The sequence below is a fragment of the Haplochromis burtoni genome, unplaced genomic scaffold (assembly GCF_018398535.1).
Source record: "Haplochromis burtoni strain Fernald_Lab_line unplaced genomic scaffold, NCSU_Asbu1 Contig_192, whole genome shotgun sequence".
Lineage (NCBI taxonomy): Eukaryota > Metazoa > Chordata > Actinopteri > Cichliformes > Cichlidae > Haplochromis > Haplochromis burtoni.
In genome coordinates, this window is record NW_024582553.1 from 578,687 (window position 1) to 606,665 (window position 27,979).

At 38.6% G+C, this 27,979-nt stretch overlaps 1 protein-coding gene across 4 annotated transcripts; it reads right to left on the minus strand.

Annotated features, from left to right (window-relative positions):
* Nucleotides 1-62: 62 nt before the first annotated feature.
* On the minus strand, nt 63-26,378 carry mybpc2b (myosin binding protein Cb). Of its 4 annotated transcripts, none has more exons than XM_042226011.1 (30): nt 26,259-26,378; nt 21,042-21,056; nt 19,185-19,205; nt 18,010-18,030; nt 11,186-11,254; nt 10,930-11,078; nt 10,712-10,829; nt 10,552-10,600; nt 10,305-10,361; nt 10,020-10,192; nt 9,707-9,839; nt 9,040-9,164; nt 8,795-8,900; nt 6,819-6,985; nt 6,304-6,469; nt 6,085-6,191; nt 5,959-5,988; nt 5,711-5,853; nt 4,318-4,477; nt 4,077-4,181; nt 3,803-3,991; nt 3,557-3,691; nt 3,272-3,439; nt 3,024-3,112; nt 2,530-2,725; nt 2,246-2,385; nt 1,213-1,372; nt 685-821; nt 411-597; nt 63-216 (listed from the first exon to the last, which is right to left on the minus strand). In XM_042226011.1, exons 1-30 carry the CDS (start codon nt 26,278-26,280, stop codon nt 194-196), a joined length of 3,360 nt encoding a protein of 1,119 aa, XP_042081945.1. In that variant the 5' UTR covers nt 26,281-26,378; the 3' UTR covers nt 63-193. The 4 variants fall into 4 exon arrangements, with proteins under 4 accessions (XP_042081945.1, XP_005935563.1, XP_005935564.1 ...); XM_005935501.3 differs by having other exon boundaries at nt 18,010-18,033; XM_005935502.3 differs by lacking the exon at nt 18,010-18,030.
* Nucleotides 26,379-27,979: the final 1,601 nt, after the last annotated feature.

Sequence of the window (27,979 nt, forward strand, 5' to 3'; positions counted from 1 at the left end):
TATACATAAATAATCATGAAATAATTTTTTAACAGACATAAAATGTAATCAGAATAAACAACTTTTACAGCAAGGATCACTATATTTTATTTGATTCAATCTTGACAGTGTGCTCTCCTCATTGTGACGTCCACTGCTTACATTCACTGTTTGGCTCATAATTTGAATTTCATATTCGTTGCTGTCCAGTTTCTCACTTCTCTGGCTCTTTGTAAACTGTGAAAGAACAAGAGAGATAGTGGTTGTCAGCTTTTGTTAGATTGGAGTCCAAGTGTGATGGCAATCATTGTTTTGTTGTAAAGTGTTTAGCAGAACCATCAAGACTCATCCTGTCCTAAAATAACCAAACTTCCTCCTGTTCCTTCATCTGTCCTCCTCTACCCGCTCAGACGGTTGCCCAGTGTTCTTACCTCGGACATCAAGTGTGCACTCCACTTCATCCTTGCCCAGTTCATTGACAGCCATGCAAGAGTATTTCCCTCCATCAAAGGTGCTGGGCTTTCGAATGTTGAGGGTCAGAACTCCTTGATTGTTCTGCATCAAGTACTTGGGATCCTCCCCAATAATCATCTTGTTCTTCATCCAGACAATCTTAGGCTAAGATTTGAACAAGCTGAGTTAAGAAAGCTAAAGCTAAAACTTCTTGGCCAATTAGTGGACTCAATTTTTAACATGTGCTTTTACCTTAGGAAAGCCTTTGACAGCACAGCTGATAGCAGTGCTGTAACCAGCCACAACACTTCTATCCACCAGCGGCTGAGTAAACTTGGGAGAGCAGCACATGTCTTTCTCCTTGTAGGGCTTTGATTTGAGTTCCAAGCCTTCAGAAGAGGGTGGGAGGTAAATCAGGGAAAAAAAGGTTGCAAAAATCAGAAATGAACTGTATGAACTTAAACATGCAGCTCACATGTTTAAAAAGAACAACAAAAGTACAACTTTGCCACTAAAAATATAAAGTACTTCTTTGAATTATATGCAGCATGAATATATGAAATCAAAAGTTTACTTATTTATTAAATAGAAAATCATTAAGGATAATATGGTTGGTATAAACTGAATATACACCAATCAACTAAAGACCAAACACCATTGGAATAAACGTCACTGTACTTATAACTTGGCTAACTCAGATGTATTTAGATGACTTAAAATCAGCATTTTAGGCCTAAATATGTGTTCAACTGCATGTAAATATTGGAAACACTGTCATACCTGTTTTGCCAATCACAGCCGTGTTCTTGCTCATGCGCGGCTCCTCGCTCAGGCCACAGAGATTTTCGCTGTAGATGCGGAACATGTATTCGTTGCCCATGACCAGATCCGAAACTGTGCAGTTTGTTCGTCTATTGTGCTCATAAACAGTGAACCATTCCTAGAAAGAGAAAAGAAGTGATAATATTATATTAAACCACAAAAATCCCCCACAAATCTAGCATGGAGAACAAACCAAGTGTTGGTAGCTAATGTTAGCAAACCCAAGATTCAGATTTGGCTCCTTCTCTGATGCAAAGACGACAAGAGTAAGCAGGATTGGCCAGAACAAATCAGTGAATCAGATAAATAGCATGTTATTCTGTAATTCTCCATAAAGCACAAATAAATATGCTTTTGTGCGAATGCAGCCAAAGCACACACTTCATCCTGTCAGCTGTGATCTCTCTGCTTTGAATGCATGAAGCAGGTTGGTCAAACAGACTCGCAAGACCTGCAGCTCTTCATAAATCCACTAAGCTATAAACTGTTTATATAAACAGATGTCTGCATAATCTGTAGGCAGGGGCCAAGATTTCTGGTTTGCTTGTATATCACGTTCTGTTGACCAATCACGCTTGAGCAGGCTTTGGCAGCATGCCGATAAAACGGTCTATGTGGAGAACAAAAGAAAGGCCGCATTTGTTAAAAGGTTTTATTTTAACTTGGAGTTAGGAATAATCCTTGATTGCAAAAGTTAAAAATTAAGTTAAACAGTATATAACAAATAGCTTAAATAAGCAGAATGATATGTAGCACAATAAAATAGAATAGACCATGCCAAAAGAAACTAATCTGAAACCACAGTAGATACAACAAAGTTAAATAAAAACGTGAATAAAGTAAGAAAGCAGTGTCCCTGCAGGTAAAGTGAGTCATGAGCAATGATTCAGAGAGATAACGTCCTACGTAGTATACAGGTCCTCGCTGGACATCTTGGCAGGTGACTGTGGCGCTGACGAAGACTGAAAACACCCCCATTTCCCTTTCTCACCTTGGTCTTCATGTCTGCCTTCTGGATAGTGTATCCAGAAATATCACAGTTGCCATCATCCTTGGGGGGGTCCCACTCAAGTGCTGCATTGAAGCCCCAGACGTCAGTCGCCTTCACATTCAAAGGTGGCCCAGGCTTGTCTGTTTGGGGTTAAACTTCTATTAGTGTAAGCTTCTAAACTCTGATGAATATTGCATCATCTCGTGTGCCATTTCTTTGATTTAATAATGAGTGAAAATGTAAAATGGGCTGGGCTAAGTCGTCTAGAGTCCTGGGAGTCATACCAACAATCCTGATGTTAATGCTGGCCCTGTCCTCCATGTTCTCAATCTTCAGAACCAGCTCATATGTTCCAGAGTGCTCTCTCTCTGCTGAGCGAATGAACAGGATGCTGTCCACGTTTGAGTTACGCACGTTGACCATCTTCTCGTCAAGCGGTTTGCCATCCTTGAACCAGTTTGCGATGGGGCGTGGCTTGCCCTGTGGTGCAAAAACATAATCAAGTTTTATGACTTAAAAAAATGTAGCTTCAGGTTGTTTTTTTTTCTTCATACTTTCAATACTCAAATTATTAAAACGATGCACAAAGCAAAAAAACAAACAAACTAAAAAACTAGGTTTTGTTTTCTAAAGTAAGCTCCTAATTTATTATTCTAATGCTTTTTAGAACATAAGAAAAAAACTAAATTTGGTTTCAGCGGCTGCTCTCACTAAGATATCACTGTTACTGATATCTTAGTGATATCTGATTAGTGCACAGAAACTCATCCTTTCTAACCTGGAAGGGGATAGTCAGGTTGATCTTCTCTCCCACTTTCCTGATGTACTTTGTTCTCAGGTCACGAGGAAGGCGGATCTTTGGATGTTCTGAAGAAGAAACAGACATCCTGTTTAAACTTCTTATCATAACATGAGTATGAGTATGAGTCTCTGTGGTCAACACAAAGAAAAACTATGCTACATCCAAATGTGCTATTTACATTTATACTTGCTCACTTTATTTGGCTGTGAATCTGACTCACTCACCGACGATCTCACGGATGGTGACGGGCTGTGACATTATAGCAGGAGGACTGCGCCCGGCAATGTTTACTGCCACCACCCTAAAGTTGATCTTCTCTCCCACCGGGAGGCCGCGCACCACAAATCCCTGTCTCTCGCACAGCTCCTGGTTTGCCACCACCCACTCAGTGTCTACGTTAAAAGAAAACTTCATGTATTAAATTAAACTAAGTGTGATCTGTGTCTCTTTCTTTTTTTCATTCATTCAGCTGTTTTCATTTATTACACGTAAATATACGGCATTATCACCTCCTTCCTTGCAGTATTCAATAACGTAGCCGTCGAGGCCCCCAGCTCCAATCTTCTCTGGGGCGAGCCACTTCAAGCTGCAAGTGCTGTCTGTCACATCGTGGACTGTCAGACGCGTTGGCTCGCTTGTTGGGGCTGAGGATGACAGGAAAGGAGACTCAAGAGAATCAGTGACTGGCTTCACTGAGCAAAGGAGGGACAGGGAGTTGCTGAGAAAGAGGACGTAAGGACGACTGTGAAACGTACCAATAGGCATGAACGGTTTGGAGCTGAGACTTGGCTGAGACATGCCAATGCTGTTGACAGCGAACACCCTCATCTCATACAGAACACCTTCAATCATCCTCTTAGCCTCGTATGTGGTTGATTCGTACACGTCAAAGTTGAGCTTTGTCCATCTGGAAGAGCCTTTCTTCTTCCTCTCCATGAGATAACCTGGTGGAGTAATAATGCAGTTACATGAACAGGTTGAATAATAATTTTGTTTTCCTTAAACAAATTAATGTAATGCATGCTCCACCTTTAACTGGTGCACCGCCATCAAATTTAGGAGGGTCCCAAATAATGGAGGCGCAGTCCTCTCCCACTCCTGTGCACTTGATATTCTCAGGGGGGTCGGGCACATCTGATAAAAAGATTGTAGTTTATTTAAATACAACAGAGAAGACAGGTCAAACTGGTATTTGCAAAAAAACATCCCTTTTCTGCTGCCCACTATGAGGGGAAACCAGCTGATGTTATCCTGTAAAACCTTCACTTACCCACAATCTTCAGAAACAGCACAGCCTTGTCCTCTCCGGCAGGGTTGGCGACAGTGATGGAGTAGTTGCCCTCATCGTCTCTCTCCGCCCCCTCTATGACAAAGCAGCTGAGGTCTTTCCTGGACTCCACCCTTACACGTCCTTCAGTGTCTGTGATTGGCTAATACACGATATTAAAGCAGTTAAAACATGCCTAACAATTAGGGTTTACTTGTAACTTAAAGTTGGGCTAATGGAGATTAGAGTAGGGGTATCAAACATAAGGCTTCGGGGCCAGAATAAACCCACTCACATATCTAAACCAGCTGAAGGCAAAATCTTCTGGCTGTTCATTGTTTTTTGCACGAGGAAATATTGTGTTGCAAGTCTTTAAGAGTGGATCACATCATGGGAAGGGGCTGTCTGTGAACTGTTAATTTTATCCAAGCCAGAGGTCTGAATCATCCTCTGTTTTACAGCCAAGGACATTACTCAGGGCCTGCAGTACCACACTGAAGTGAGGCGGTTAAGCCAAAGAGCTGTGCCAGTGCTTTTCATAAAGTTACAGCAGTAGTGTTTCTTTGTAATAAGACAGAAGACAGAGCAGGAAAAAACTGAGGCATGGCGTATTTATGAAGCTGCACTTCTTTTTCTGAAGACATCTCAGACTTTTCATCATCTTTTTTGTGGATGGATAGTTCATAAAGTGTGACCATTACAAGAATGTATTGTTTATACTGCAGGGAGATTTATCTTTTTTATTCACTTTTTACTGTCCACTTGTTCTGCCACTTCAGTCTGCTAGTGATGAAATGGTGGCACATGAACTAAAACGAGTGTTAGCTGGTGGCACTTGTGCAAACCAGAAGGGCATGAATGGACCACTTGGACTGACCTTAGGTTGAGTGTAAAATAAGAAGAAGGGAGCTGTCTTAGTATGACACTGATGGCACCTAAGGTCTACTCATAACTCCACATGTGATCATTAAATTATATTCTAAAAAGTTTTCATTTCCACATATGTCCTATTATTTAAGTTATCAAGTTATGCAAACCAAAATAATTCATGCTTAGGAGCAGAACCACGCTTTCTTCAAGCTGTTCGTCTCGTTTACGTGCCCCACCCTCTCTCACCTTTTCAGTTCTTTAACTTCTTCACTTCTATTTAGTACATGGGGACTTGCAAGGCCCAGGTGCCACTGTCAGCCCCTTTTGAGGCTTTCCCAAAACCACAGCTCAATTCATGTCCAAGCCATTCACCTTTACCTACCTAAATGCTGTCAAACTGAAAATGAGGCCCAGCTAGTGAACTAAGAATATTTCCTTTACAATTTTATCTCATTTTTAAGTTTGCTAAATCTAAATCTATCTAGTTTAGTTTTAGTTAACTGCAACTATTTTTTGGAGCCCTTACATTATCTCCTTTGGACCAGACAACAGTTGGAGCTGGCTCGCCAGTGATCTCCACATCTAGACGAAGCTTGTTCCCAGCTACCACGATGATAGTGTTTTGGGAGACCATGTTTCCAGTGGTGTCCAGGTGGATTTTTGGAGGTTCTGGTTAAAATACAGCATTCAAAGAGAGTCATCAATCAAGTAGGCTGTCTTGGGTTTGAACTATACACAGGATGTTTAATTATGATGTAAATTACAGGTACCTACCTTGCCTAGGCACATAGTCGATCTTAATTTCTGTTATGAAAGAGAAAAGAGGTGACAGTATTATCCAGGCTGCTGGTGACTAATTTTTCCACAGCAGGACCTTTGTAATTGTTCGGTCTTTCTCACCCAAGAAGTTCAGTTTGGCAGAAAGTGACAGGGCATATCCATCAGGTACAAATGTGTAGTCTCCAGCATCCTCTGGCTTCACATTATCAATAACCAGTCGGTGAAACCTGAGACAAGCAGCGCAAAAGATATCATGTAGTTTTATGGAAACATCTGTGTCAATAAATCCCCCCAACTTTGTTCACATGAAGGCAAAACCGTTTGGTATCGTCTTTTCACCTTCCAATGTGGGTCATTTTGATGCGCTCGCTTGGCAAGACCTCCACGCCATCTTTGTACCACTTTCCTGTGACCTTGTCGTCAGACACTTCACACTTGAACATAGCCTGATCTGTTGCCCTGACTGTCAGATCAGCGATGTCCTGCAACACCTCCAGTTCCTTTTCTGAGGAAGGCCACAAAAGCATAGATCAGGCAGGAGACAGACTGTGTAAGTGTAGCAGGAGAGGAAATAAGGACACCCACTGATCCACTCATCTTGACACCCACTGCCATGAGTCGTTACTTTGTTTTTAAAGAGAGGTGCTGAGCCCTTGGGCCAGCAGTCTTCTGCAGTGAACGTCTAAATGAGAGAAACCCTTGGCTACTGTATATATATTACCTTTTGATACACATGTGTGAATGCTCTAAAAATATTATCATTATTAGCTTGGCTTTTCTAAAAGTTTATGTTTTACTCTCACTCAAAACTAAAATAAAGACGTGAGATTATTATGATTTCATGCATGTGGTACCTTCCACCTCCAGTTCTCCTTTGGTATGACCCCCATTTGTCCAAGCGTGGTACATTCCGATGTCATCCAGTGTAGCTTCCTGAATGATAAGTGTGTGCTTCTTTCCATCCTTCTTAAAGCGATATTTTGAATCTTTGTCTTTGTGAATCTCTTGGTCTTCAAAAAACCTGGAAATTAACATAAAACAGATATTTTTTAAAAGTTGTCACTAAAACTCTCTAAAAACAAACTGTAAGGTGAAACCAGCTCTAACTTTACAAGTCACACTGCAAAATGACTTTGGAAATGTATGATTTTAGATTAATCAAGATATTACAAGATAATATAAATCTAGCTGTGTATACCACATTTTTAAAATTATAATTAATTTCATTCATTTGCTCTTTGTGCTTTTTTATTAGGTTTTTCAAAATGCACCTTTAAATAAGAAGACACAATATGAAATTTAGCGACGCTGTATCAAAATTATCTCAAAAATAAAAACTCCAGTGAAACAAACTGAAATAAACTTCAGAATTTGAGCTTGAAATGCTTTTGTTGACTGACGATGTTCAAAGCCATCTAACTTCCATATCAAAATCTACACATTCGGTTGAATTTGTGACAAAATCTCCTGAATCAAGCAGATCAAATAGCCTCCACACATTTTGACCAGAACCAAGATTTCCTACAATATAGTTTCATCTGATATGAAGATGAGAAGGTCAAAAATTAACTGTGGAATATTACTGAATGAAGTCCAGAGGAAAAGAAAGTTATCACAAGGCTCAAAACTTTAGCAAAACAAACTCCAAATAATAATTTTCTGAGTCTCTCACATTATATAGTGAAATCTTCTCTTCTTTACAACGTCGCTTCAGTACATTGAGGTTTCACTTTTGCACATCCCTCTTAAGGTTCCAGCGCAGCATTTTAGGTTGAAGTCTGAACTTTGACCGAGTCATTACAACACTTCCTGCTGTTCTTAGAATCATTGTCCTGCTGCATGACCAAATTTGGGCTAAGTCACCTCACATTTGACTTAGGAATACTTTAATATACAGATGAGTTCATGGTCAGCCAGATCATTAACCCTCCACTACCGTGCTTGAGAGTTGGTTTGAGGTGTTTGTGTGGACATGCTGTGTTTAGTTTTTGCCACACACGGCCCCGTGTATTATAGCAAAACATCTACAATTTGGCCTTTGTACAGTGTACATTGTTCCAGAAGTCTTGTAGCTGATTCAGATGCAACTTTTTACACCTAAGCTGTGCTGCCATGTTGTTTTTAGAGGCTTTCCCCTGGCAACCCTTCCAAACAAGCCACACTTGTTCAATCTTACTCTAATCTTATTCTCATTAATCTTATCATTTTAGGTGCTAAAAGAGGCCTGTAGATTAATCTTTTGCAGGTTTGAGTATTGCATGGACTAACTTTGGGGCGACTTTGCTGAGACATCTGCTCCTGGGAAGATTGTGACATTGTGTTAATGTACATCTGAATGCTTCAGATCACCAAACTGCCAAATCTTTTCTTTTATAGCACTCACACTTGCTGATTGATGACTAATTGATAACTAATCAAGTGTATTGTCCTCTTATGCACGCGGTAATGGTGTTCTTACGTTTTTTGGAGAACTTTATGGAGTCCTGTGAAAACTATTGTTTTCTACACGTGACTTTAAATCAGGGGTGGGCAATTCCAGGCCCCGAGGGCCGGTGTCCTGCAGGTTTTAGATCTCACCTTGGGTCAACACACCTGAATCACATGATTAGTTCATTACCAGGCCTCTGGAGAACTGCAGGAGCTAGTTTAGCCATTTAAATCAGCTGTGTTGGTTCAAGGACACATCTAAAACCGGCAGGGACACCGGCCCTCGAGGCCTGGAGTTGCCCACCCCTGCTTTAAATGTTTTTGTAAAAAGAACAAGTTAAAAAACTTTCAGCATATGTACATAACCTGAATCTTTATTGCTGATAATGTGAATTTCACTCACCACATCACGTGGGCACCCTCTTCCGACACCTCTATCTCAAACTCCACTCTTTCTCCCACAACCACGTGATAGTCATCCATCAGCTTGGTGATAGTCACAGGGGGCTCTGAACACAACAGAGGAAGATTTTACAATTCATGAACCAAGCACTGAAACTTCACTTTTCATGCTTTGGGACAAGACGTGCTGCTTTACTGTATTCTCAGATCGCTACTGTTACCAAACAAGCAGAAGAGAAAGTGCACCTTTGACAAACACCTCTGTGAAACACTTGTCTTCCCCAACCACGCACTCATATGCAGCATCGTCTGCCAGGGTTGCCTTATTTATGGTGAGTGTTCTGACATTGCCGCTCGCCTCCATGATATACCTTAAAAAGACAGTGTTTTTTCATCAAAATGAAAGCACCTCTGAAAGTATTTCCACTACTGTATAGTATCAGATCCTTCCTTTTTAAAATGTGGATTTGAATCAATCTTATGACAGTTGCAGTGGTACATATTTTGTCTAGCAAAGCCAACACATATATTACAGTTTTCTGCCAGGATACAGTATTTTTCCCACATTGGGACATTTAAGCAAACAGAGATCTTTGTCCTGCTTGAGTTTCTGGATTTGGGGCATAAGATGTCTTGGCAGTATGACTTGCTTTAACCCACTGGGAGGCCTCTTATGACTGCCTAAAAATAAAACATGTTGATGGCAGCATCGTTTCTGAGTATGACTGTGTCGCACAGATAATTTTAGCTTGATATTTTTAAGCACTGCCCACCAAGTCAATCTAAGCTTGATGATCTGATGATATGACACACTACTGTTTAATTAAGCCGTACCCTGTACAAAGCACACAAAAAGATGCGTGTGGATAACTGGTGTGTGTGTGTGTGTGTGTGTTTATGCTTTTAATCCTACTTGGCTGAGGGTTTGATCTCCTGACCATTCTTCAGCCATTTGACCTGAACATTGGGATCCACCACTTCACACCTCAGGGTAATTTTCTTGCCCTTATCCACTGAGTAGCAAGATTCAAGCTTCTTCAGGAAAGCTGTAGTTGAAGACACACAGAGAAAAACCTCAAATTAACTCATTAGCTCACACGTGTCATGCCCGCTCAGCCTCATAGCACCCATCCTCTTGCCTTCTTCTTTCTATCCTTTTCCTCTCAATCATATTTGCAATACTCCTCCACTTCTTCCCCTCCCTTCCGTTAATTGACCCGACTTACCCTCGCTATGTATAACAGGCTCGGCCTTCATTTTTTTCAGACGCTTCAGCATGCCCCTCAGGTCAGTGATGCCATACTTAAAGGCGATTTTCTCATACTCGCTTGGGTGGGCACTCTTAAGCAGTTCCCACACATCTATCTCTGGTTCTTCTTTTTCAGGTTTCTTCTTCTTCCTGGCAGAGAAATAAAAGGGGGTTTCTTAACAGGTAGGGCAGAAGAAGCACAAAATACAATGAGGAAATCATACTGTCTCCTCGATAAACAAAACAATGTCAAGATTCTCACTTAGCAGCTTTGAGCAGAGCGCTGAAATCCAGATCTCCCTCATCCTCTCCAGCGTCACTGCATGTACAGAATCAGACTAACTGTAACACACATAATGCATTTTGCCATGGCACAACATTAAGTGTACTATACTGTCAAACCAATGTGCTGTGAGACATGTTCACACATATATACACAGAAAAAAACATTTTAAAAAGTCTATGCATGCATTTTCCACAGGATGAAACACAAACCCCAGAGCACTTACGCTCTCTTGAAGGCAGACAAAATATCTGCCTGCTCGTCCTGATGTGCAGCTGTAATAAGAGAAGTTGCAGAGAACGCACATTATTCCTGGATCAGATCAAAACATCAGTATGTATAGAATCCGTGGCAGCCTCAGCAGGCGAGAGTCTGTTTTCACTCACCCTCAACAGAGATCTCAAAGGTGGAGCTGTCACATTTGTCTTTTGAAGTCACTTCGCACCTGTAACCACCAGCGTCTCCAGGGACCACTTTGATGACCTTCATTTCATAAGTATAGATCTTAGGGAGAAAATATTCATTAGTTCTTAGCTATTTCTGAAGGAAGAGGATCGGCCAACACGGTACAAAAAAAATATCTATGTCTCTCTTTGACACACACTTTAGTATTTCTGTCGTAAGTTTCTTTGAACTGCAAATGTTTTCCAGCCTTGCTGCCAAGGTCCAGCCACTTGCCCTTCAACCATTTCATGGTGGGTTTTCTTGTAAGGTTGGTGGAGTCGACCTTGGCTATGAAAGTGACATCCGTTCCTGCCATTCACAAGCAACAGTTAATTCACATGACATTATATACTCAGATTGCATATTACGGATTACTGGAGACAGCAATAACACATGCATTCATTTGTGTATCTAACCTGCGACAGCGACTACATTATCCGGCGGTTTCTCCACAAAGAGCCCAGTGAGCTCAGTAGACTGAGGCTCTGAAAAGAAGGAGTAAAAAAGATTTGTTAAATCAGTAAATCATTAAAATCTGGAGCCCATTTTTATAGATTCATTTAAGACATGTGCTGCAAAATAACATACAACAAAAAATAATGTTCAAAATGCCAAAGTGCAAGAGACACGGTGAATGGTTTGGATATATCTTTGCTTATACTGAGGATCTAAAGTACATATAAAACACATATAAGTCACATTGTTTCTGAACAATGATACTTCCATGCACGATGGGGGCACTTTTTGGACACTTGCTTGCTGATAGAGCAAGCTCAGTAACAGCAGATGAAGTGTCCTGCTTGTTCAGGCAAGCAAAATATACAGAAATACACAATCACTATATAAAAATCTGAAACTATTAACAAATGCACCTGGTGTCCTTTATGCATCAGCTTTTTTCTACCATCATCCAAGATTTGGCATTCAAGGTGCTACTCTATAAACAATGCTCACTTGTAATTGGCATTAGGTTCTTTTGTTGCGTCCTACTCTACAGTGCAGCTCTCTGCTTTGTTTTCTGACAGGGAAAATAAATGTGCCTAATAAATTCAGTTTACTAAACAATCACAGCCAAGACTTGGCTTGGAAGCCATGAGAAGCTACTCAGGAATACAATATCCTCTTTGAGCATGACCAACACATAGCTGGCATGCGTCTGAGTTTCATCACGTTTTCACGCATTGCATTGTCACAGTCCTGCACTGTGCTTTCACATCGTCCTCATTCTCCCTCCAGTGCAGGGTCTGCTACAAAAAACAATTATCCCACTTTCACATTTGAAAGTATAACACTTTTAAGTTATACTGTACCATAAGTCAGTATAAACTCAAGGCAAGTAAACAACAGTTACACAATGATTATTTTGGAGTCACTGCATCGAAACAACACACAGTAAAATGCAACAATTCTCTCATAATGATAAGATCATGATCTCAGTAGTCATGATCTGAGCTTCAAATAATCAGTTTAATCATCAAACATCGAATCTAATATTTGAAATTATCTTGATTACTTCTGCTGGACTGATTTCCAAGGGTGCAATCAAAGCAGATACTTTACCCCACACAGAGCAACAACAGAACACCCCATGCTGCCTGAAAATAACCCCCCCCCCCCCCCCCCAAATATTACACAAAAATCCCAAGCCAGCACTGACTTTAATTCACATTCAAACTGCTTAGTTTACAAAAAAAAAAAAAAAAAAAAAAAGCTCAAGTATTTATGGGAAAAAAGGTAGATCAGAATCCAGGTGTGGGTTACTGCGGTCAACTGAGAAGAAGTGATGTCCAGTCAAGTGACACAGAAAGCACATGCTAAGGTTTTATCTATTAGGACATTATTATATAATAATAATTATAAATAACACAGTCCATACCAGGTTCTTAAATTATTTAAATACAACTAATGACATATTATAGTGTCCCACAATTTGTTAATTAAATAAATAATAATTTAAAAAAGCATTTTAACTTACTTTTTTGTAAAAAGTAAGTTTAAAAAGCAGAAGCAATCTGTTAAGCGCCACCTTAGTGCTTCTATGGGAATTAAGATGGTAAGTAGCAACCAGGTGTTGTTGATCAAATGCGCTTGGTTAAATGTGAATAAATGTTGAATGCAAAAATTAAAAGAATTTGAATTTATAATTTATATACTGCTTTTAAATAGAATCAAACTACAACATTAATCTCACATACTTCACCAAATAAATCATTGAGGTGTGATTTAGATTTAACTTAAAAATCTATTTTTATATCCTGTTCTTATAAGTTATAAATCTAATACGTATATAAACTTAGTATAAATTTTGTTGCAATAAATTCAGCCAAGGGAATGTTGGATTCCAATACTTTTTTTTTTAATTGGCAGTAACTTTTTTGCAGACATCCATTACTAGTATGAGAGCCCCGAAACAAACTGCAGTTGGCCAAGTGATGATAATCCCCCCACACATTATACCCCTGTGAGCATGGCTTTAAACAGCCTTGGTATGATAAGCACTTCCCACACAGAAATTGACTCTTAAGAGATACATTAAAGGCAAACTCAACTCAGAGGAGTGGAATAAACTTTCTGTAGCCAGGACAGGGGATCAAAGAAACGGCAGACCTGAAAATATTTTAAAAATCTATAAATCTATATTTAAAATGTGGACTGTATAGAAAAGATATTTGACCCCCCTAATGATTCTTTGAAATTAAATTTAAATGCCCTGAGTAATTACTGCATGACTAAATCAGTGCACAAACTCAGCCATATGCCACAGTGTTGAGTCAATGATGTTATTCAGCCTGATATATTAATAACATTGATCTTTGAAAAAAAAAAAAGACTTCTCAGATCTGACTTAATGAGGATGAAAAAATATATTTTTTAGTGACATTATGTTGAATTATTAAGATAAATTAGTCTAGATTTTGATATAGACATCATAGCTTCTACATTAGGCTGATTTTGGTACATTTCTTCAGATTCCCTCTGTTTCTATCTTCATCCTGGCTGCGTTTGTCTGTATTGCTAACCAGAATGGTGTGGCTTGGTGGATTCGTGGTGGACGATGGTGATGATGAGAAACTGTACTCCCAGTGTTGGGGTAAAATATGGCCTACAGCTTAAGATCAGTGGTTCTTATGTTTCCCTTTGAAGGTTTTGCACATGTTCAAGGTTTTTTTGTCTTTGTTTCATGCTCCAGTTTTTCCCACTCACACTCTACCACTAAGCTTACCCTTTCTTCTCTTATATATGTGCCATGCTGAGCTGTGTCTGGATCATCTGCAGTACAATGTACCTTTCCTCCCTCTAGGCAAATGTTGTCACAGCAGGAGTAGCTTGCTGAGTTCCACATTCAGCGATGGGCATTCATGACATCAGAGGAGATGCACACTTATGAATGGTAGGAAAGGAAAAAGCTGTGGTCATACATCCACTGCTGGCCACATTTGACTGGAAATTTATAGAGCTGCCCAATTTATTATTCATGACCTCATATTGACTCTCTAGCCCACTTTTTGCTTGGCTGGCCTCTACTTTCTGGTATGATTCAGCACAGCAACCAGCCTTCCCTACATGGCTGCCTTGTTGTGAGGACACAAAACAGTCTTGACACGTTTGATAGAGTCTGTGACTTCTCATCTTTCCTTTGCATACCTCCACGTCCATCATCTGTGTATTTCCAACAGTCCAAAAAAGAAACATTTTGGCAATCGTCCTGGTAATACTGGCATCGCTCCCAAGGTCCAGTCTGCCAGTCTTAACTCCAAACATATTCCTAACATATGACAACATACACCGCAGGAAAGAGTTTACATTTCTCAGTTGCCACTAATGCTGCACCTTACCTCATACTAAGAACACATAGATGTTCAAATTGGAAAAGGAAAACCCTTATAAGTGCTGTGTTTCCCTGTTAAGCACAGCAAGTCTTGGACATTTTGCACACGTCTGAAAAAGTACACCAAGAAATTAGCACCCTTCAGCTCCCTGGGGCCTTTACCCTTCCAGAACCATTCCATGCAATCTCCATCTAGTTCATAGGTGTCAAACTCTGGCCCGCGGGCCAAATTTGGCCCGCAGCCTAATTACATTTGGCCCGCGAAGCCATACCAAATTACTATTAGAGCTGGCCTACTGGTATTATACAGCTAATATATATATCGTTTAGTATTAAGCTTTGCTTGTTCCATATTCAGTTTTTCAGCAAAACTTGTTTGAGGCCATAAGAAAAGATTCATTCTTATATCTGGAGGAAGATTTTGTTTTTCAATAAATATTAGCGTTAGCCCGTGACTTTGTTCCAGTTTTGAATTTTGGCCCACTGTGTATTTGAGTTTGACACCCCTGATCTAGTTAGTCAAAATAGAGCAGACGTTCAACTGATCACTCTGGCATCACTAAGGCAGATGGGGACAGCTTTGTATCAAGAGCTCTTAAATTTTTCTTGTAAAACCTGAGCTGCAGCGCTGTAGCAACACTTTTAGATTTAGCCTTTATGACACTTTAACGAAGTTTAGTTAGTCAAACATCTCAGATCCTTTGAGCTGACGAGACATGAGCCTATATGCAGATCACACGCTCTCTGGAGGAACTGCGTTTGATAATGTCTTGGATGACCTCACTACCTGACCTCTCCTTGCAGTTTCCTAATACAGCATGATGTTAAATTTGAGAAGCAACCATAAAAAGTGTCATAACATCAGATGACACTTGGCACGTTAACAGCAACAGCTGCTATTGTGCCCCAATGAGTGCCGCACACGAACCACAGCTGTGTTTCCACTCTCATTGTTTAAATTGCCTGAGGGACAGAAGCACAAGAGGGTTGGTATCATAGGTCACAGATGGAGAGACAATAATTTTCACATGGAGAAACAAATTCTAAATTGCTGAAAGAACATAAACAAAATAATTTGTCTGTGAGTTGTCTGGTAGCATCAGTGGATACCACCAGTAGGGGACAGAAATGGATGAATGACATAAGAACGCTGTCACACACTAGGATGCCTACAGTGTTTTCTCTTCCTGAAGCTGCTACTGAGATAGATACACAGACAAGCCATCTTTAAAAACACTGGGAGAAAAAGTGAATAACATGATTATCTCTGTACACTCCCACCTATCAAGAGATTAGATATGTTAGGCACCAAATGATCTGACATATCAGGATGACGTACTGCTGGCAGAGAAGAAAAGAGAAAATAAAAAGGAGCCAAGCTGACGGGGTTTCAACATATCCAATATGACAGCATTCTGGGATCCAGTCGTGGGTTGCCAAACAAAGTGTAACCAATGACTTCAGGAGAAGGACAACCTTCTAGCACCCAAGGTTCACTTACAGAGTGAAGGTTGGTCCATGCAGTTAGACACAACGTGCCCTTTAAGGTGATGGATGATGCACAAATATTTGTGCCTGTCACTCCCATCTAGTGTGATGGGGTGAATTTAAACTTTTCCTAACCTTAACCAAATAGTTACCTAAAGATAAATATGTGGCATTTAGTGCCTAAACCTAATAAGTGAGTCAAAGTGAAAGTGTGTGAAAAACAGAAAAAACCACGAGCAACCATCTGTTTGTCTGGGTTTCTCTCGGGAAGACAAGTTAGAATCCTGCACCATGGGAAATAGCTAAGCCCGTGGCGATAGTGTGACGCTCTGGGCAATGTTCTGATGAGAAAATGTGTCATTCGTGTACATGTTTTACTCGTATCACATATCCCGTCAATCGACATTGTTGCAGACAAAGTAGAACCAGTTATGGTAATGTTATTACCTGACAGAGGTGGCAAACCTTCAGGCAAACATTGCATACAGCAGAACGTTCAAATTTGTTCATGAATTAAACATTGGAGTTTTGAGTGTTAACTCCATAGTTCCCAGTTTGATTAAACATCTGTGGGATGAACCCAGAAAACAAGTCAAAACTATGAAGACCCTACCTCACACTTTACTACTATACCTGACACGAGCAAGGTATTCAAGTGCCTTCAGGATCTCTGAAGGTAACTGAATCCGTCCTGCTAAGTCTATCCCATGACAGGTCGGAGGAAACTGTACAATATTAGGTTATTGTTTTAAAACTTATGGCTGATAAGCACTGAGAGAAGTAGAATCTCTTTTTATAATCCCCAAGAGGAGCTCTGTGGCATACCACAGAATTTTGGTCAAACAGCTTCATGCACATTTTATGAGCTCTGTAGTGAGTGATACTTTGTCTTGGCAGACAGCAGTCTCATCACAGACCAAGAACCTTGTGTACAAACAACTTCAATCCAAAGAAGTTTTGTATGCAACCAACTGGTTTTAATAATATATGTTGTAAAATTGAAAAAATAAAAAGCACTACAAAACCTCCAACAATGCAGCTCCCTCTCTAGGCAGTGTTTTCTTTTAGGGGAATATTGTATTTTGATATAAATATTTTGGAGGAGCACATAATGGCTAATAGATATTAATTTGTAAATAATTGGACGTGAATAAAAACAAATATTATACTACAGTATATTTCTAACTTTCTTTAAAGATATAGCACATTTAAAGGCAACTTGAAAGAAAGGCAGATGTGAAATGTCAAAATGAGGTCAGAGGTCAAATATGACATAATATTTGGATAATAACTATGCTGTAGAATTTTAAACAAACTTAAAGAAAAAAGACATTTTATGAAATTTTTTATCTTAATTGAACTTAAAGAAGAGGTTGGAGGTCAAAGTAAAGAATAGCTCTGTATAGCATAATTATGACTGATCTTCAGATCAAACTACTGATGTTAAAGGAGAGGTCAGAGGTGAAATCTTTACATGATATTTTGTCGACAATACTTTTAAGATTTGTACTTTCCAAGTTATAAGGCTTTTTGTCAATTTTCATCCAGAAATCATAAAGTTTATTTTGAAGGCCTTGGTGGATGTAAGAAAAACATTTGTTGACTGTTAACATGACCCAACTCTACAACCCTACATAGTTTTATCAGAATTGCGTTTACAGACAGAATGAGGCACATGCAAATGCTAGGAAAACAAATAACCTCCAAAAATTTAAAAAAGCATTAAATCTGTCCAAACTGAAGTAATCAAATGATTTCATCTAATAAACTGGACCCAGGCTCACTAAACGATATATTATGTGACAGTTTGACTAGCACATAATACCGATATTTCACTGATATTAATCTTAACACTCAAACAGATGATTTAGAAAACTATAGTTTCAGCAAACACATCAACATAAAATGCTGCTCTTTTCTTACCATCTCCATCAGTTTCTGTATCTGCTGCAGACAAGGAAGCAAACAAAACTGAAAAAAGCAGCTATGAAGCAAAAATGCTTATTGTTGCACAAAAACCACTTATTGCTGCAACAGAGACCAAGCAACACAGCAACATGGCTGTAACACAAGCGCCATGCACTGTCACATTTTTCATTAAAATTCGCTAACATCCAATCCACCTTGAATGTGCAAATTCAAATATTTTCCTATTAACACATTCAGAGTTGCTAGGTAGATAGAAATAGAAACATACATTTAAATGATGTAAATAACAAAACTGTTCAGTTTTACACGCTACATGTGTTTCACATGTTCAGCATATAAAGCTTAAGGTTAAAATTGACCTATTATGCTCATTACCAGCTTTATTTCAAACTCTTCTAGAGTAGCTCCACATGTTTCATGGTTCAAAACAACCCTCATTCATTTCAAATTAGGCCTTGGTGCAGCCACATTGGTCAGCTCCTCCTCCCTTTTTAACACCTTCCTCCCTTTAAGAAAACTTTCTAATGCTTAACTCATCCTTGCAAGAAGAAGATTTGAAAAGCAGGTGGGAGCTGGTGTGCTCACTACCAGAGCAGTGTATTTCCTTCCTATGACATCATACAGATCTAATAGCAGAGCAGTTTAGAGAGCTCTGCTTACATGTACATATGGTGACCTCGGTATTTGAAACCATGACCATGTACCGAGGCAAAAAGTAAAGCATAGTAGGTCCACTTTCATTTCACACATAACATATAATAAAAGGTATATGTATATAAAGTGTATTAAAAGAAAGAGTCAGGTAAGAAAAATCATCACAACATGTGAAATGAATAATCCTGTTATTCATGTCATAACAGCACAGCAGTCAGATATGTTACAGTCGGTAACGTATCGCTTAGTTCTGTGAAGAAAAATCTTTGTGAAAAAAAGAAGATTTAGCCCATTTCGAGAATACACAACAAAAAGTTACGAGGATCACCTGAGACCAACCTACAAACTTGCAACCTGAAGGAATCATGCACATACTGTAATTGTCACACATTATGTCACATATGAACTCATATGTGAGGACATTAAATTGATACCACAGGCATATACATTAAAATATAACACTCAAGGTAAATTTAGTGCCTCCATGTCAGTTCATTCCCACGATTCTGCCTTACCTCCATCTTCAGCAGGTGCATCTAAGGAAAATGAAGGGACATTAACTTGGAGTTCCAATATACACTAGAAATAGTTACTACGTGCAGTGAAAAAGAATGTCTTTGTACATTAGACAGACACTGGGGCACCTACACATTACACCTACAGGGCATGGAAGCTCCTGGTGCGCAGTTTTTATGCTGATGTTCATGGCAGAGGAGATTTGGAGCTCGGGAGCTACTGAGAGCTATGGAAACTTTCATGCACAATCTCAGAACTCGGTGACCCTACTCGACCCGACTTTGCAATAATACTATTTACAGTTGATCATGGTTTATCCAGGAGGTAAGAAATGTCCTTCCTAGGTCCTTGATTTTATAATTCATTATATAATGTATGTGCTTTTGTGTCGTGACCCTGAATTACATAAAAGGAAGGAAAGGAATGGCTGGATGAATGGATATACTTTAGTCCTTATAGTGTATTATTCCCTGACACTAATAGACCACCACATCTTCTTCAGGATGTGGCAGAGGGAAAATGAATAATGGTTAAGTAACTAATAACAACAAATGTTGAGACCTGGAAAATGTTATATTTGGAAACGCTGTAAATGTAACAAAACCAAAAACTCACAACAACTCATACAGTGCATGCCTGCAGTGAAATGCAAACCAAAGGTCACAGTGAGAACTCAGAGTCTACAGATGTGGAAAATGCATCCAGTTGCAGTCAGTCAATGAACTATGTTAAAATCCTCACAGACAGCTTGTCCTGTCTGCTTCACACACACACAGTTCATTTCTGTACAATCCAAAACTATTCATATTAACAAAGAAAAGAACAGTTGTTCTGAAAAGAAAAAGCAAAAGAAGGAGTAAAGACGATGATTATTTCTAATTAGAATGGTTATGAATATAAACAAACAAGCATGTTGCTTTGACATACACTGCATTCATGTGCAGATAACATGGTGTAATTTCCTTGATTTTACATAATCACAGTGTAATATTAAAGTGTCTGCTTGTAGTTAGCTCTGGTGATGAGATGTGATAGGCCAGCTAAAAAACGCAAACACACTAAATGGGAGTGGCACAACAATTTCATTATTCCATTCAGCAGTTTCCTGTTGTCTCATGATGTGATTGAATTTGAGGCCTGTCTTCTTGACTCAGTAATTGCTCAACTCATTATCTAGCAATAGCAAAACCATTTGTTCTGTATTCATCAGGTAATTAGTTTTACAGATTAGTTAAAATGCATTTTTCAACACTCAGTTCAACTCAAACCCACTCTGTGTCACTTATCAACAATGCACAAATCCTCAAAAGTCTCAAAAAAAGAAGCAAAGAAAGTCATTGTCCTTCTTCTTCTTCTTCATCGGCCTCCACTGGGGCTACAATTAGTGGATGTTTGTTGGACATAGAAAAATAAAAAATAAAACCATGACAGTCCCATAGGAAAACTAACATTAGAGACACATGGCCACACTAAAATATGGCTTGTGGAAACCAAAGCACTTCTGCCAGAGCTCTTTCTGTATGGCTACATAATTTGAAGACATTGGTTAAACAACAATTTCATAATGCATTTCATAAAATATTCTCAAACACTATAAGATAAAAATAGAGACCACACAGTCGCATGTAGGCATGCAGGAATAAAATGAAGATGCTCACTCGCTTGATAAAAAGTTTATGAATAAATAATATCAGTGGACACTGATTACACGCCATTATAAGCTGAAGCCTGCCTCTGTCTGATACATGCAGTTGACATGATATATGAGTGAAAAGTGAAAATGTGAGAGCTATAATCATGTCACCATGTGATAATGTAAGACACGCAAAAGGTCAGTTGTGGAGCAGTTTACTTACCCACCGCTGGTTTCTCTGAAAAACACAAAAAGGGGAAAAGGGTTAGAAAAATATATTCAGAAGTTATAGAAATGTACTGTGATCTGTTACATTTAAGAATCCTTTATCTGTTTTCAAAGGATCCTTCCTCTCAGGGAAAACGATATCTTTAGTAGACTTACTGTTTTGCATCTTTAATAACACCTAGTCTGACGATGGTTAAAGGTCCTGTTTGTCTGAGGGTAATGGCTTTCTACAAAATGATGATGTTTACCATGTATCTTATTTATTAGTGAAGCTACTAATCCCAGAATGTAAATTTTAAATATGGCATACGGTAAGAAGATACATTTTACATACAAAGTAGCCACTTTTTTAAAAGTAGCTTTAACAATCACATCCAATGTGATTGTTAAAGCCTAAATATGGTAAAAGCAACTTGTCAATGGAAATAGAGGCTTATAATACACTCGACTTCCACAGTGTCTTGCTGGGGGTCACTGGAGTAGCTGCTAAAGGCCAGGGATGGTATCTTATGACCTCCCTGAAGTCATACCATATTCTCTTAGCTACACAAAGTTTCCTTGAATAGCCACTCCAACTTGACCTGGTGTGGTTTACTGTTCACATGTTGTAAATTTCTGGATAAAACAGGTGTTGTGACAGAAAATATAATCATGATTTATTGTGTTTCTCTTTTTAAAAGATCTTAAATGTGTAGAATACAATACTAATACATGCCTGCATGCCTCATAACAACATTATATTTAATGCTACAACTGCATTATCTCATATGACATTGTGCTAACAAAAGGAAAAAATGAGACAGCTTGATAATTTTTTTTCAGTAGAAGAAGCTGGAAACAGATATAAATTGAAATAGTATTCAGAGAAAAACAAGTTTTTGGTTTTAATACTTCATATATCCTGTTTGAGGATTTAAGACCTGCATTGAGTGTAAATCTGCACCGGCATCTGCTATGTAAGTCCACATGGAGCGAGAATCTTGATCATCTTCAACAAGTCTGTGATAAAGCAGTGTAATGAACTTCTGAACAGCTGCTTCTCACAGTCAAAATAGTCCCCTCAGAGACTTTCGGTGGTTTCATGTGCAGTTCTGCTACTCATATAATTAGGAGGCTTTTGAAGATGTGCTGATAGATGTTAATATACAAGTATATTAAAAAAAGAACAAGACTTACATTATCCTTATGACAAACACAATTATTGACATTTTGGTGCACAATGTCTGTGGCGCAAACCTGACGCCACAGACATTGTGCACTTTGGAAAAGTGGTTGCAAAGCAAAACAAAAAATAAAAAACAAAGAAAAAAACTATAAAATCAGCCCATAGTGATATATATTATAAAAAATATTTTTTTATAAATCTTTTTTTTTTAAATAAATTTATAAATTTAAGAAAGACGCACACACAAACAATAACAACAATATATATTTTTGTGTGAAAATATAAAAACATTTCATTGGTATAAACATAATACAGAGATGTCATCAACCAATAATTCTGGCCGGGCAAAGACTGCTTTTAACTGGCAGAGGTGACAGGAAAGAGGCGCATTTTCACACATGCATAGAGATCAGAAAGTGACACTGTTTACTGGAACAATGTGTCAGTGAAGCCGACACATTGTTCTCAAGAGTGTGAAGTCACACTATTTAATGCATGTATGTCAAGAGGCAAGGGGTCGGTGTTATAAAAAATCATAACTCTTTGAATTGTTGACTTATATTCAAAGAGTTTGGCTTCTGTAAGAGTCAGACCTGTATTTATGATACTTAGGATACTTTTAAAACCCAATTTTGATGACCTAGAATGCTTTTTGTGAAAGTAATATTTGTGTAATAAGTTTCAACTCCATCTCTGTAGTCGCTGTTTGTGATTTCCAGGTGATTATACTACACTGGACACCTGGGGATAAGTAAAAACTAGGTCTAACTAGGTACTACACTTCATGCATTATTAAAAATTCCTAACAGCTTGTCATTACTTGTCAAACAGAAACACCAACTTTACACAGATGGTCAAAAAATGTAAAAAAACTGGCAGGATTACTCCATTTAAACAAGTTGTCTGTCCACTCCTGTCAAAATCTTCTAACTTGAAGTGACAGCTTCAGAAAACTTGGCTGAAAGTCGCTTCTCTTTAGTACTGCCATCCATCTCTGCCTTCTAAGTTTATCTTTTGCGAATCAATACAAAAAATAAATCAATCTGAACAAGACTAACCAACTCTACAGCTCTGCATACTTTTATAGGTACAATTCAGCCACAGAGATAAGTTGCCAATGTATATAAAGCACCTTGATGCCAGAAAACCCCTTTTAAATTTTGATATGCTTGAACTACTTTGCATATGAACATATACTGTAATATAGCTGACTGACAAAAACAGCTTTGTATAATTTTACACTGATACACTGACACAGAGTTCAGAGAAGTCTCAGAGGATAAAAGTCATTTTTAATGACTGACATAAACTAGATATAAGTATGATTGTTTAGTGTCAAATGTCTGCAATACTAAAATAATGTAAAACAACATATAACATGTTAAAACAATAACATGGGCTGCGCTAGCTGTACTATACTCACGGACATCTTACTTTGAAGGAATTGATTTCTGGGGCCTGGAAATTGAACAGCTAGCTGTGGAATGCCACTGTATTACTTTCAGAGGGAATTTTCCCGTCACTGCTGCTGCTATTTGAATTCAGTTTGGATCAATGCACTGCTTGGATTCCTCCATCAGCTGATGCAGAAGTCGTCCAAATGACTGTGGTGAATGGTTATGGATAATAAATGGATAACCCGGACGTTCCCCTGCACCAGGCAGTCAAACACGTTCTCTGATGTCTTGCTTCAGCACTGCTGCCAGGAAAAAAAAAAAAAAACCTTTCTTGCCTCATGCCACAATATCTGCATGTGCTTGCTAAATTTTGACGATTAAGCTGCTTATTGTGTTATATATGCAGTTAATGAAAGCTCTGCCACTCAGTGAGGAAGTGACAGTGGTTTCTAGTGGTGGTACTTTAATATATGGATTCTGAAATCACAGATTTTGCCATCAAGAGTGACTTAAAGACAAATGTATTCATTCGCCAAGTGGACATTAATCATTTCATCATTTTAAGTTGAGGTTTTTGAACCCTTTTGAAGATAAACAGGGCGGAGGGATTGGAGAAACTTCACAGAGCAGTTTTGATTCAGCTTGCGCTCATCGTGTTTCATCAGGACACAGCGATGAAAGGAATTATGACCGTGGATCATACCATTGCTTCCAACCACTGACTAGAAAACTGTCACACACTTGACTGACTGCTCTGGAGCAGTGCCACATTAAAGAGGGCATCAGACCTGAAGACCAAGAAGGAACTCTTTAGGTGAAAATGACAGATTACATAATGATTTATCTCAGCCGGGACTCCAAAACTGTTAGGCAAAACCCGATACGTCAGGGTGTGTGAAACTCTATGAAAGTAGAAAAGGTCAGGGCTTACTGCAAAGTATTTTTAGCTGTTAGTTGAGGGTGTGATCTGAGTGCTGTTAAGTGAAGTAGCACAGGAAATCTTTGAACTAATGTGGAAATGTGAAAGGTAATTCAGTTTGTGGGTAAATAGTGGTGTTGCACGCTAGGTACAAAATGTCACCAAAATTCTTTTCAATAAGAGTATTAGTTGAGAAAGTATTTAAAAAATATATTTTGTCAAATATTTCCTAGAAGCACCAAGCACAGCTTAAAAACGAAAAAGTGCCAGGTTATCTGATCTTTGTATTTGAAGCTTTGCAGTTAAGTTTGGCTTGGAATGACAGAGCAGTGGGTGGTGCAGGCAGAGTATGCAAAGTGGAATCATATTCATAACACTTTGGCTCTATATGGTGAATAACAGCAGTGCCTGGTTAGGTTTCTGGGATAAAAATAAAAGGGCCATGATTAGATCTTTAAAGGGATTAGGGCAAGGACAGATGCTGGGAAACAGAATCAAATATTACACAGTAGAATTAAGAATAATGTGTGAACAACTCCAGCAAAGCCTATGACTTTCACTATCACAATGTGGTCAGCGGGAGACCCCTTGGGGGAAAGGGTTTGGGAGGCTCAACACCCGTCAGCACAATCTTGCCCTACAAAACTCGGCTATCCCAAGAGATCTATCAGGGCAACTGAGACTGTCTGCAACCTGAGCCTGCTATCAGCTTAGTCGGTTGATTTAAGGTGATACTGAATGGGTCAATGTGGAAGATAGTAGTGAAGGTCAACAGGCAATTATATATGAGAAGGCATGATGCAATCAAGGATGTCAAATCCCTATACTATTGGGCATTACATAATCCAAAATGCAGATTATCATATATAATAGCAACAACAGTTTTTTACCCTGAATGCTGCATTGAAAACAAGTACTGTGTATATGTTCTATGAAGTGAGTCAGCTACAGTGACACAAGCTGACCTTCATATAGGACTCACGTAAAGCTCCAGCAGTATTTGCTTATGGAGCTGCTGCAGCTGGAAGCTTGTCAGTTCAGTCAACAAGAAAGCAATCTGTGCTCCGATGTCATAAAGATATTCAGTCTAGTGATGTAATAACAACTGGCTACGTCATTATTTACTCCGTCTCAAATCTTCTTTATGGACAGATAACAAGAAAGCAGACAGGTGAAATGGGAATATCCTTGACAAATGCGTAGTATCAATAGTGAATTATTTCATTTATCAATAAAAAATTATGGCTATTTTCCATCATAGTTTGTAGGAATCGCTTTGTAATATTAATATCGGGTTCAAACTCATGGTCAGTCTCACCAGTAGCTATAACATTAATACCAAAGCCACTTTCACCTCATTTAAGTTTGGTCATCTGCTTGTATTTTCTGCCTTAACAGCAGACATGCTGCACAAAATACTACAAAACCATCTTTCATAGTACTCTTGTTTGTTTTTCACAACCTATAGGATATGTGTAGTGTAAATAAATACGCATATATTATTTTTTAAAATAACATTTCTCAGTTTTAGTGCACTATGTAATGATTATATATTTAACACTGAAAAAATGAAAACAAAATATAGGGAACAATTCATATTATCCATTAATTTCTACAACATTCGTGTGAATTTACTGTTATTTATATTTTTCAAGTCAACACACCTCAGTATAATGAAACTCTCTAAACTAATTACAATGAAGTATGATGTTACAAAAAGTATCTGCATACCTTCAGGGACTGGCTCAGGCATGGTTATTCCTGTGTCTTCTGTTTGCTGCTGGAAGACTGAGGGCTTGTGGGGCTTTTTTCCTTTTTATTTCTCCCCTCTCTCTCTTTCTGTTATTCAAAGCTTTCCTGGCACTCAAGTCACCCACGCCCTCCAGTGAGCGAAGAGTTTTGGAGATATGACACCCTTGGGGAGTTCAAAAAGAGACGCACCCAGAGTGAGACCTTGTTAAGGTGGAGACAAAAGAGGATAATGTGATGTTGAAAAGGGTCACATTTGCAGGATGACGAGATTAATAGGCTTACTAAACCTGTTGAGCTTTTGAAACTTTGCTGGACACATACAGAATACACTGAAACGAGTACTAGGCGATTAAGTTTTTGACACTTTATCTAGCTCCTTGCAGTGTCAGACTAATCTCTCACTTATCACCTTTTATGCTCACATTAAAATTGAGATCAACAAGCATTTGAAAGATTATCTTTAGGTTTAGTTTACCTCACTTAATACTTTGTTAGATATGCTGTACTCCCTTAGATGTAAGCTATGTAGCTATATATGGTAATACATGGCTGACCATGCACCTAACATACATTAAATTATATATATTTGATAGATGCCTACAGTTTTTCAGAATTTAACAAGTTAGCAATCATCTAGCCTTGCATCCTTGTAAAACCTAAATAATTTGCAAATTTTTACACTGAGTACAACTATTTATAAGATTGTGTAAGAATATTTAGAAAATATACTTCATTTGCTTTCTAGCAGACAATTAGAGAAAGTGCAAAATCATTAAATATGAGAGAAGCACCTTACCTTAGCAGGAAGATAGAACAAAAAGGAAAAACAATTTGTCTTTAATTTCATAAAATCAAGACAATTTGCATATAAAGTAAGCATAAAAAAATTGTGGTTTCTTTATTAGCAGTGGCATGTGTTTGGTGTTTTCCCTTACTGAGAGGCTCAAGCTATTTTTTTTCTGCTAAGCTAAGCTAACCCTTTGCTAACATTCCTTTCATTAGCCATCTCCTTTTATTTCCCTCAAGAATTGCGCTCAAGTTCTTACATAAGCAAAGGTACCAACATGTTGTCATCTAAAGTAATGTTAGTTTGTATTGTAGTGCTCCAAAACGTGGCTTTTCTTTTTCCTCAAGACAACTGAAAGCAACACTTAAAATACAGGTCAATACCTGAAGCTTACCTGTTGGTGTGAACAGTTGCAGCATGCTTTTATAGGGTTTATAGATTTACCCTTTGCAGCATCTTCTTTTCCCATACATTTGTTTGTATAGATTCAGATACTATATATATCTTCATCAATGGATGCCTTCTCCTCCTTCATTTATCAGAAATGTGCATGCATCAGCTAGAGTCAATTTGGAGACAAGACCTCTGCCCCTGGGGTCAAAGTGTGAATCCCTGAAAGGGACAGGAATGTCATCCGTGGGCCCAACTGTCTGCAAGTTAGATAGCCTAGTGGTAAGACAGGTGGTCCCTAACCTAATATAACTTTAGTACCTACTCTGCAGTAGAGGCTGGCATATCTCTAGAAAGGGAAAAAGATCATTGGACTCAGGTAATTTATCTGATGTATGGTTATTTGGCTTTGGACAGGGCATCTTTATGCTGATACCTATTTTACAAAATATTGAAGCAATTGTTTTTTTAAACTCTTTATAATGTCAAAAGCTGATATAACTGAGTACAGTTCCTTGCACTA

What these genes read in the sequence shown, in the direction of transcription:
- mybpc2b (XM_005935501.3), bottom strand. Translation starts at nt 26,280, where the DNA reads ATGCCTGAGCCAGTCCCTGAAG. An exon ending in GAGATCAAACCCTCAGCCAA is followed by an intron (nt 9,165 to 9,706) that starts GTAGGATTAAAA and finishes TGTCTTTTTAAG; the next exon opens with GTATATCATGGAGGCGAGCG. An exon ending in TGAATACTGCAAGGAAGGAG is followed by an intron (nt 3,440 to 3,556) that starts GTGATAATGCCG and finishes CTTTTAACGTAG; the next exon opens with ACACTGAGTGGGTGGTGGCA.